We start from the raw sequence: 12,100 nt of genomic DNA, 5'->3' as shown, positions 1-12,100 counted from the left end.
CCTAGTGTTGCCCCTTGCTGCTCATGGGGCCTTAGGCAGGGCACTGTGTCTTTCTGAGCTTCAGTCTCTCCACGAGGAGCAAACTCTATTATACCTTCCCTGCCTCCAGCAGGAATTGTTGCAAGTCCCCAGTTTTTAAGGACATGACAATGGACATGGGTGATAACAACTCAGCTGCTGTGCATCTCTGAGTGATTAGCACTAAATTTCATCAATAAGAAGGAGGGTGATTGTCCCCAGGGGATTCCAGAAGCCGTTTCAAGCCCCAGAGCCAGTCTGCATATGCTGCTCAGCAAGCCTTATTGGAGTGGGGCTGCAGAAACTTGCCCAAATGCCAGGCTTTCATTTTCCCTCCTTAACTTGGGAAATGCGTTGTGGCCACCCCACATCACATTAGTCTCACAGGCATCTGTGTTGAGGCACTTTGTGTCCAAACAGTTTTTCGCCAGGGCTTGGGCGCAGCGGTGACCTGGCGCAGATCTGAAGTGGACCCCAGTTCCCAACGCACACAGCCTGGCGCCTTTGTATATGTCCTGGCACTGGCCACAAATAGGGTTTTGTCAGAAGCTTCCTGAGAAAGTTGCATTCCATTCATCTTGGCTGAAAGGAACCCTAGATGACAAATACCTCCCTCATTTAATTACAGAAACAGTCAGCAAACCCATGGAAGAAGATTAAACCAAGTGGAGAAAAGAGCAAGCCTCAATCATCTTCTCCCCCCTGGCATCTGGCCCACACTTCTCACCTAAGATTTAGCAACCCGGGCTGCTCTTGGTTAGATTTTCCACTTGAAAAATGGTTTATTTCTGCAGACAAGTTAAACCCAGAGGCCCCAAACCAGGTAAAGAAGGAATTACATTTAGAGAAGAATTCATCAGTGGCTGAGAGTTTAATAAAGACCCTGAAATTGGGAGGTGTATTTACATTTTTCAGCTAGGCTTGAATCTGCAAAAGAGAAGTGAAACACAATGGCAATTATCAGAATAAATCAGATCAAATGAAACACACACCCACACAAAACTAACCAACTCTTTAATCATTCTCCTCAATTGTTGAAGAGAGAAGTATAGAGTTGTGTGGTATACAGATGAAGGAAACTTTCAAGTCTTTGGTTCAACCCATCATTTTTAGAGATGAGAAAAACAGACACCCACAGAGGGGAAATGCTCTGCTTTGCTCTCAAAGCCATACAGACAAGGGTAAGCCTGGCTTTCCAGCTCCCTGAAGTGCCTGAATAGTTAACTTCACTCTCCTGATCTCTCTACCTCTGGGCCCTTAATGTGAAAGAGACGCACAGTTCCATACACTAACCCTAAACTTTTACAGAATATTCCACGGCAAGCCAAAACTCAGAGAGAGATGCTGATGGCTACCTTTTGTTCTAATTTTCTGGTTAAGGGTGTGTCCCCCAGAATTTCCCAGGACCAACCATGCCCACCATAGATACCAGCTATGTTTGAGAAACCCTGAAAGCCTTGAAATAAGCAGTTTTTTCCCTGTGCTAGTGGGTCTCAGAAGAGAGAGCAAGCCTTGGGTCATTGCCCCACCTCATCTTGGACTGATGGGTCAGAGCTGGTTGAAGAAAGAGAACCAGGACTTCTCTGGTTAAGTGGTTAAGAATCTTCATGCCAGTGAAGAGGACACAGGTTTGATCTCCGGTCTGAAAAGACCCCACATGCTGCGGAGCAGCTAAGCCCATGTACCACAACTATTGAGCCTGTGCTCTAGAAGCTGTGTGTTCCAGCTGCTGGATTCCAAGCACCTAGAGCCTGTGCTCAGCAACAAGAGAAGTCACTGGAATGAGAAGCCCGTGCCCTGAAACGAAGAGGAGCCCCCACTCACCACAACCAGATGTGAGAGTTGGACCATAAAGAAGGCTGAGCCCCAAAGAATTGATACTTTTGATTTGTGGTGCTGGTGAAGACTCTTGAGAGTCCCTTGAACAGCAAGGAGATAAAACCAGTCAATCCTAAAGGAAATTAACCCTGAATATTCATTGGATGGACTGATGCTGAAGCGTCAATACTTGAGCCACCTGATGTGAAGAGCTGACTCATTAGAAAAGACCCTGATGCTGGGAAAGATTGAGGCCAAGAGGAGAAGGGGGTGACAGAGGACACGATGATTGGATGGTGTCACTGACTCAATGGACATGAGTTTGAGTAAACTGGAGACAGTGAAGGACAGGGAAAACTGGTGTGCTGGAATCCATGGGGTTGCAGAGTCATAACAACTAAACTATAAAAGGCCCATGTGCAGCAATGAAGAGGCAGTGCAGTTATAAATAAATTAATTAATTAAAATTTATTTTAAAAAAAGAAAGGCAACCAGATATGAAGTCAAAATTACATTTTCCTGCATTGAACTTGCATGGATTGTGTCGCTTTTCTGGGTCATGGTTTATTTAGCTGTAAAATGGATAGTAAATCCTACCTCAAAGAACTAAGGGACTCTAAGACTTACTGACAGTCTAGATGTTTGGAAGCTTTGCTGATTATAAAGTAGATGGGATATGCTTGAAAAAATTCTACCAAATGTTGTCTCTTGGCACTCGGAAACTTGCTGCATAAAATTACAGCTGCCCTATAAAATAATATACTTTTCTCTCCCCACCCCCCCAACCCCCAGAATCTATTAGGGACCCAGATCCTTCCTTCCTTGGGTAACACTTAGTCATGTTCGACTTTTTGCGACCCCATGAACCGTAGCCCACCAGGCTCTTCTGTCCATAGGATTTCCCAGGCAAGAATACTGTAGTGGGTTGCCATTTCCTTCTTCAGGGGATCTTCCTGAGCCAGGGATTGAACCTGGGTCTCCTGCATTGCAGGCAAATTCATTACCATCCAATCAGAAATTTGGACAACTATGCCTGTAGTCACAGTTGCTGATCTTTGAGGCAATCAAGATGCTTTTTTTCTCTTTATTTTCATTTATCTTTCTAAATTCAAACAGAGCTATACATTCCTAGAAAAAGCTAGATAGAGGGTAGACAGGAGAGCACAAGAAGTTTAAACAGAAATCTCCAAAGTAAAATTTTATAGGCAGAAAAGAAAATTCCTGGCAGCAATGCATGACAGAAATTTGGTGTACTGTGTTGATCCAGAGAATCAGAAAATAAGGCACTCATTAATACAGAACTATGTAAGGTGGGAGTGTACTAGACACCAAAATCTGTGCTCAAATACTTGTTCCTCAGTTTTCTGAGAAAAAAATACTGAGTTGTATTGTAAACAGACAGAAAATAGGGCCATGGGAAATCCATGTATTATCTCTTAATAGGCCACCTCTCAAAATACTTGCCATGCTTTTGAGGATGAGTACATTGAAAATACCTAACATTCAGACTTTGAAAAAATAGTGCAAAAATAACCGAAGACTCACAATACCCAGAAGTAGAGGAAGAGTCCAGCTCCGAAGATGAGCTATTGTAGGATAAAGAAAAAAACTTTAGAAAGACTTCCGGCAGCTTCAGTCATATGCAGGAAAGACATGGTCTCCATGAAACATGAGATAGGATGGAGCAAAAAGGGTTCTGATCATTAAAAAATTACTAGAAAATGGAAGAAGTCAATAACAATAACAAATATGGCAAGGACAGCAACACTAAAAGTGACTTGAAAAGCAAGCCCACTGAATAAAGAACTTGAATGGTGTATCTGTACAGCGACTCAACCACATTATGTTCAGGGGGCTGCAGAATCAATTATTAATAAAGAGCTACCTTATCCCTAAAAGATAAGCAAAAAGGTAAAAAGTCAGGTAATACCAAATGGTGGTTAGTATGTGAAGAAATGAGAACCCTGGTGCTCTGTCACTGGGACTGTGGATGATATGGCCCTTTTACCAGAAATTAGTGAAACTGAATTTTCAGGTACCCTCTAATAAGAGATAAAATAAGATGGTCTTTCAGAATGCAGAGGAGAAGGACCAAGATGTGAAATCATAGAAAAAATACTACAGATATAGATTTGGGGAATAAAAGACAGTACATAGATAATCAAGTATTCTAGTGGAGAGGCAAGAATATATATGAATATTAATGTAATATAAATATAATGAATATATAGCATTATATATATAAATGCTACATTTATATAATGTATTTATACTTATGTATATATGTGTGTATGTACATACACATATATATATGTTTTTTAGTTAAAAGACTTGAGCATATAGATTGAAGGCCTCCCTGTGTTCCAGATAAAATCAAGAGTGCCACATCCACATCTATTTAGGCAAATTTTTTTAAATTCTAAGAATAAAGAAAAAAACCCTTCAGACATCCAAACAGAGAAAGTCAGTTACCTGTAAATGAATAACAGTCAAACTATCCTCAGATTTCTCCTCTGCACCACTTTGTAGGTTCAAAGCAGAAAAATGGTAGCCCAAGAATTTTATATCCAGATATATTCTACCATGCATCAAAGCAACAGAGGGTCATCCTCAGCAAATTTTCAACCCCTCACCCTTCTTCAGAATGTGAAAAGATATCTAACAGTTTAAGACAAAAAGCAAGATTAATATATCCAGAATGGAGAAGTCTGAATACCAAAGGGAACAAAAGAAAACATTTTTTTAAAAAAAGACTGCCAGCAAGACGATGAATGCAATGTCAAGTATTTATTGCAGCAATAAGCATGTATTTTAAAATCCATTCATGTCATTTCAAGAAATATACTTAAAAACAATCTTAATGGAATACAAATAAAAGGAGAATCAGAGCTATGACAGGTAAATACAAGCAAAAAAATAAAGGGTTTCAATATTAATATCCAGATATTAATTCAGTATTAATATTGAGCAAGATATTATATGAAACAAACAGCAATAAATGACAAACAGGGTTATTTTATCTTGATAAATATTTTAATCCTCAAATCATTCATTGATTATCTGGTAAGTACCTGCTGTTTGCACTAGGGAAAGGTATATATACATTGCTGAAAAATAACGATGTAATTGTAATGAGCAGTTATCTTCAAAACATAAAATCAAAATGTAAAAAGCAAAAAATTTGAGTAACGTGGAGAAATTGTCAGAGACAATAGAAAAAAGCTCAACATACCTCTCAGTCTTTGGTAGGTCAAGTAGACAAAAATACAAAGCATGTGTTAGTAATATAATTGGTTAGTTGGGTTATATCTCTTATGCATCAAAAGTTTGATAAGGAATTTTATAGCTTACAACTGGAGACTGCATCTATTTTTCTGGCTACCATGGAACTTTTACAAAAATTGATTATATAATAAGCCACCCAAAAAAATCTCAATAAATTCCAAAAGCAGACACTGTATACACCAAATTCTCAAAACAATGCAATAAAACTAGAAATGATAATGAAACTGTAAAATAAATTTAAAAGTACTCTCTGAAATAATCCTTGGTAGGGATTAGCTTGAAACCTCAATCATAGTCTGTTTAGACGTGGACTTGGCTGTGTGAAATGAGGCAGGAGAGTGGATCTGTGAATGGGGTCCTGATGCTGACCGGCCACGTGTTGCAGAAACTGGGTGACTGCTGGAGGAGGAAGGCCTGGCACACGGGCAGCAGAGGACAGCCATCAGAGGAAGAAAGAACACCAGTGTTAGAGTCCGTTAGCTCTGCATTCGAATCCTGTTTCTACCTCTTACTAACTTTGATGGGTATCTTGATGTCTTTCCATTTCAAGACCTCAGTCTGCTTATTCAAAACTAGGGCTGTTGAGCTGTATCAGTGATTCTCAACCTTCATAGGGCTCCATAATCACCTTGGGAAGTTTTTAAATAATACTGATACCTGGGCTCTATGCCCAGAGATTCTGATTCACTTGGTTTGGAGTGGTACCAAGTCATCATTATTTTAAAAAATCTCCTCATGTGATTCCAGTCTGTAGCCAGAGTAGAGACAGAACCCCAGAACCAGAGGATTTCTCAGGTTCCTTCAGTTCCGAAGTTCAGCAGTGCTACCCAGCGCCTGCAGCCTTTGCCGATAGAAGAAAGTTTTAGGAGGCTAAATCTAGAAGAACAGTGATGCAAAGCAATCTAATCAAAGTGTGCATTATCTCAAATGGTGCAGAAAATGTCAGTGCCAGTTAATATTTTGCACCCAACATGATTTAGACCCAGGGCATATATTGTACTCCAAGCCCATTGTAAACACAATGGGCCATTTATTCACTGAACAGTAACCACTGTAATTACCTACAGGGCAAACATATGAGGTTGTTCAAGCAACAATTAATTGTGGACCTGGAACTAATGGGACAATAACAGCAAAGTATCAACCAGAGTGTGATTCAGAAATCACATCAGAAAACCAATATTTTCCAAATTGTATTAGATAAGCATTTTTGGGGATGCAATTGTACATATACCATCCCAGGTCCTGAAATAGTGTCTCCCTGATTTTTTAATAGCTCCTTCTTACACTGAGCATAGGAAACTGAAAGTGTTGTTTTAATCTTGAGAGAAGAATCACAGATACTGGGTCTGAGAGCTTCTATTTCTTACATCGCTATGGGACCTAAGTATCACCTTCAGGCAGATGTGCTCACTTTGTTTGGTTTTAAGATCCTTGTTGTAAATCTGATGGCAGCCATGGATCCTCTTTTCAGAAAAATGTATGTGTCTGTATGCATATGCATGCCCCACAGGTGTTTTCATACAGGTTTTCAGGAGTTCTCAGACACTTTGAAGCCCTTCTGTGTTCTTTCTGGGCCACAGGCTAGCCTCCATTTGCACACCTCCAGACACAGGGATCTCACTGCTTCTGTCAGCAGGCCTTCCCTTGCTGGACAACTCTGGATGTGAGTGTCCTCATTGTGTCCAGCTGGGATTTCCTCTCTCTGGGTACCCCCTATTGGGGCTTACTCTACCCCCCCAATTTTTTTTAACAGTTGATCTATCCTTGACCTCAACCAAGCTTGGGATGATGTCCTGTCTCTGTGGGGATCTTGGAAATTGGTTTCTATAGATGCTCTCTAGCTCTGATGACAGCTGATGGGTTATTGTGTGTTCACCTTCAACAAGTGGGACCTGTTGAGGCTGCCAAGTGAACCGAGGAGATCCGAGGTAGTGGCAATCTACTGCCTGAGCCAGGTCACCAAAGGGACAAGATTGCCACTGCCCTGCTCTGCTGAAGTCTTGGGGGGAAGAAGTGCTTCCTCGGGTCACAGGAAGAGCAGCAAAGCAACTTCAACTGGGGGCTGGGGGTGCCAGGATGTTTCTTCCCAAGATGCTGAAGTTGGACTCTGAGCATATTGAATCTAGAGCTGCTGGAATAGCAAACGTTGGGGGAGAAAGCTGGTGGCAGCAAAGAGAGATCTTGCTTCAGCCATGCCCTCTCTGGATCAAAGATTTAAACGAAACAAAAGAAGGAAGGAAATACTACTTTTTAAAAATAGTATTGGAATTCCCTGGTGGTCCAGTGGTTAGGACTCCCCACTTTCACTACTGAGGGCATGAGTTCAATCCTGGTCAGGGAACTAAGATCCTGAAAGTTGTGCAGCATGGCCAAAAATAAAACAATATTTAGGTATGCTGAGCACAAAGTTTGGTAAATGAAGCATACTGAAGAAGGTTAAACTAAAGCAAGTAGCGTTAACAAGTGATGCGCAGACATAACCATGGCAGTGGTCACAAAAATCTGGAGCTGCTGGTACCCATCAACAACAAAAAAACTCTACAAGAGTTTATTAAATACTTGCTAAGGAAAGTTATGACCAACCTAGATAGCATATTGAAAAGTAGAGACATTACTTTGCCAATAAAGGTCCATCTAGTCAAGGCTACGGTTTTTCCAGTGGTCATGTATGGATGTGAGAGCTGGACTGTGAAGAAAGCTGAGTGCTGAAGAATTGATGCTTTTGAACTGTGGTGTTGGAGAAGGCTCTTGAGAGTCCCTTGGACTGCAAGGAGATCCAACCAGTCCATTCTGAAGGAGATCAGCCCTGGGATTTCTTTGGAAGGAATGATGCTAAAGCTGAAACTCCAGTACTTTGGCCACCTCATGCAAAGAGTTGACTCATTGGAAAGGACTCTGATGCTGGGAGGGATTGGGGGCAGGAGGAGAAGGGGACGACAGAGGATGAGATGGCTGGATGGCATCACTGACTTGACGGACGTGAGTTTGAGTGAACTCCGGGAGTTGTTGATGGACAGGGAGGCCTGGCGTGCTGTGATTCATGGGGTTGCAAAGAGTCGGACACTACTGAGCGACTGAACTGAACTGAACTGAGACACATGAAAAACAAAATGATTTGTCAGGGGCTACAGGATCATATAAAGCCTAACCATCAGTTGGGTCAGCGCTCATCACATGCGGGTACCGAATCTTCCTCCTCCCTCACCAGGCCACGACCTGGGAGGACAGACAGGGGAGGATGACAGACAGACTAGAAAGTACCACGGAGGAATTCTCATACAATCTCAGATTGAGAAAAATTTTTCTAAATATGACATAAAGCCTGAAAACAGAAAGGAAAAAAATTAATAAATGCAGCCACACACAAACACCTCTGTATGGCAAAAGACATCATGAGAAACATCAAAAGAAAAGGTACAGACTGAGGGTGAATTAGCCACTTATATCACAAAGGGCTAATCTCCTGCTAACCAGTAAGGGAAAGACTCAAAGTCCAATTGGAAAACAAGCAAAGGATGTGAATACTTTCCATAAAGATACTGCAAATTGTTCTTCAACATCAGAGAGATCCTCAACCTCACTCTTAATAAGGTAAATGCAAATCAGAACTACAAGAAGATACCATTTTTCTACCATCACACTGCAAAGATCAAAACATTTGATAACCACCTTCTGTGGATGAGGCTGAGGGGAAGAGAAAGCAGAGATCAGAAGAAATGTTATAGAAGAGGTGACATTTATGCTGGGCCCTGTAGAACAGATAATTAAAATCCAATTTAGCAACTCACAGGCACTTAAAAGAAAAAGAAGGACTAATAAAGGGAAAGATGGACAGATTTGACTGCTGACTGTAAATTAGAATATACACACACGAAATGTAAAAGCAAACAAGCTGGGGTGTTTGCAGCACCTGTAATAGCTTGAGTTTGAATGCTGTATGTATAACAATCTTCATTAAATTTGATAAGGAAAGCATTAGAATACCACTCAAAAAATAAATAAGAGACATGAAAAAGCAATTCCTAAAATAGGACTTATGTCTAGTAATCAGCCACATAGAAAAAGGTTCAACATAATGTATAACCAATGAATGCAATATGATTCCAGTTTTTCAGTAATAAATCATTAATAAATTAGATAGAATGATGTTTTATTTCTGTCTGTTGACAAGAATGTGGTAAAATTGATCCTCTGTAGTTATACCTGGCTAGTGGGTGTGCAAATTGATGCAATCCTTTTTGGAAATAAGTATGAAGTCTTTATTTTTTAAATTAATTTCCTTATTTTAATTGAAGGATAATTACTTTAGAATATTGTGCTGGTTTTTGCCATACATCGACTTGAATCAGCCACAGGTATACAAGTGTGCCCCCCCATCCTGAAACCCCCTCCCACCCTCCCACTTCCCTCCCTACACTATCCCTCTGGGTTGTCCCAGCACACTGGCTTTGGGTGCCCTGCTTCATGTAACGAATGTGCACTGGTTATATATTTTACATACGGTAATATACATGTTTCAGTGCTATTCTCTCAAATCATCCCATGTCTTTAAAAGCTCACATTCCTTCTCTGGGAAATTTCACATCCTAGACTCTACCCTATGGAAAAAGCCTGAAATATAGGGGAAAAATGCTAAGCACAAAGGTGCTTGTAGAATAATATGATAATCATGACAAATTAGAAATAGTCTAAATGTCCCCAAATTAAACACAATGTAGTAAATTACAGTATGTTCAGATGCTAGAATATTATGGAACTATTAAAAAGTTTACATGATAAAATGTTTGCAAGAAGTTTTAACAGGATGGTTAAATGCTTTTAAGACAATGTTTAATGAGGGAATAAACAAACAGTTCAAATGCGTATATAGAATGATCTCAAGAATCTTTTTTTTTAGTTCATTGCCATGCACGGAGAAAGGATCTGAAGGAGGCAGACAACAACGTTAACGAAGGTTCTTTCTCCTTATTTTACATTTTTAAAAGCCTCTTCACTTGTAACAAGTTATTTTTGCAGTAAGAAGGTTAAAAGTATTTTGCCCGTGTGTTTGTACCTTAAGTGAGAACTGAAGACCTCTGTTCCCTTAGGAAAGATCCTGGGCCCACAGCTATGAGGTCCCCCCAGTAAAATGCTGTCTCTTTTGTGTTTTTCAGCTCTCCTTTGCTGCCACCACGCCTGTTCTAGCAGATAAGAAGAAATACCCTTACTTCTTTCGGACAGTCCCATCAGATAATGCGGTGAATCCAGCCATCCTGAAGTTGCTGAAGCACTACCAGTGGAGACGGGTGGGCACGCTGACCCAGGATGTGCAGCGCTTCTCAGAGGTACACGCCGCTGGGAGGCGCCCCTCACCCACCTCCAGGCAAGGGGCGAGACAGCTCCATCAGGCTGGGCACTGTTCCGGGCCTTGGAGCTGCCGAGGTATTTGACTGTGCGTGGGGCTGGTGAAGACCTCCAACTCGCACAGCTCAGGAGTGGAACCTTCCCTTCCATTGTGCCTTTTGGCTAAATCACGTGGCTTATTCCCTCACCTTCCCTGTAGATGTGTTGTTCTTGCTGCCGACCCTAGTGATGATCTAAAATCATGGGGTGCCACCAAGAGTGTTTCTCCTGTGAGGAGAATTTAGGGAGAAGCCAGCTTGGAATGAAGATTACCAAAGTCACTGTGGATTGGGTGGTTTTTTTTTTTAGTTTTTGTTTATTTTTTATTTATTTTTGTTGTTGTTGTTTGCAATGTTTCTTTTTTTTTTAAATTTTATTTTATTTTTAAACTTACATAATTGTATTAGTTTTGCCAAATATCAAAATGAATCCGCCACAGGTATACATGTGTTCCTCATCCTGAACCCTCCTCTCTCCTCCCTCCCTATTCCATCCCTCTGGGTCGTCCCAGTGCACCAGCCCCAAGCATCCAGTATCTGCATCGAACCTGGACTGGCAACTCGTTTCATACATGATATTTTACATGTTTCAATGCCATTCTCCCAAATCTTCCCACCCTCTCCCTCTCCCACAGAGTCCATAAGACTGTTCTATACATCAGTGTCTCTTTTGCTGTCTCGTACACAGGGTTATTGTTACCATCTTTCTAAATTCCATATATATGCGTTAATATACTGTATTGGTGTTTTTCTTTCTGGCTTACTTCACTCTGTATAATAGGCTCCAGTTTCATCCACCTCATTGGAACTGATTCAAATGTATTCTTTTTAATGGCTGAGTAATACTCCATTGTGTATATGTACCATAGCTCAGCCATTCATCTGCTGATGGGCATCTAGGTTGCTTCCATGTCCTGGCTATTATAAAGAGTCCTGCGATGAACATTGGGGTACACGTGTCTCTTTCCCTTCTGGTTTCCTCAGTGTGTATGCCCAGCAGTGGGATTGCTGGATCATAAGGCAGTTCTATTTCCAGTTTTTTAAGGAATCTCCACACTGTTCTCCATAGTGGCTGTACTAGTTTGCATTCCCACCAACAGTGCAAGAGTGTTCCCTTTTCTCCACACCCTCTCCAGCATTTATTGTTTGTAGACTTTTGTATCGCAGCCATTCTGACTGGTGTGAAATGGTACCTCATAGTGGTTTTGATTTGCATTTCTCTGATAATGAGTGATGTTGAGCATCTTTTCATGTGTTTGTTAGCCATCTGTATGTCTTCTTTGGAGAAATGTCTATTTAGTTCTTTGGCCCATTTTTTGATTGGGTCATTTATTTTTCTGAAGTTGAGCTGTAGGAGTTGCTTGTATATTCTCGAGATGAGTTGTTTGTCAGTTGCTTCATTTGCTATTATCTTCTCCCATTCTGAAGGCTGTCTTTTCACCTTGCTAATAGTTTCCTTTGATGTGCAGAAGCTTTTAAGGTTAATTAGGTCCCATTTGTTTATTTTTGCTTTTATTTCCAATGTTGTGGGAGGTGGGTCATAGAGGATCCTGCTGTGATGTATGTCAGAGAGTGTTTTGCCTATGTTCTCCTCT

At 40.9% G+C, this 12,100-nt stretch overlaps 1 protein-coding gene across 1 annotated transcript in view; it reads left to right on the top strand.

Moving 5' to 3' along the window:
• The window catches only part of GABBR2 (gamma-aminobutyric acid type B receptor subunit 2), a 372,735-nt gene that overhangs the window by 140,839 nt on the left and 219,796 nt on the right, over nt 1–12,100 (top strand). Inside the window, exon 3 of the mRNA XM_055578611.1 lies at nt 10,278–10,448. Coding sequence (XP_055434586.1) covers nt 10,278–10,448 — 171 coding nt within the window. The remainder of the gene's footprint in view (nt 1–10,277; nt 10,449–12,100) is intronic.

Source organism: Bubalus kerabau, chromosome 4 (assembly GCF_029407905.1).
Source record: "Bubalus kerabau isolate K-KA32 ecotype Philippines breed swamp buffalo chromosome 4, PCC_UOA_SB_1v2, whole genome shotgun sequence".
In the NCBI taxonomy this organism is placed as follows: domain Eukaryota; kingdom Metazoa; phylum Chordata; class Mammalia; order Artiodactyla; family Bovidae; genus Bubalus; species Bubalus kerabau.
Note: the sequence above shows the minus strand (reverse complement) of the source record. Positions and strands in the feature narration are given on the sequence as shown.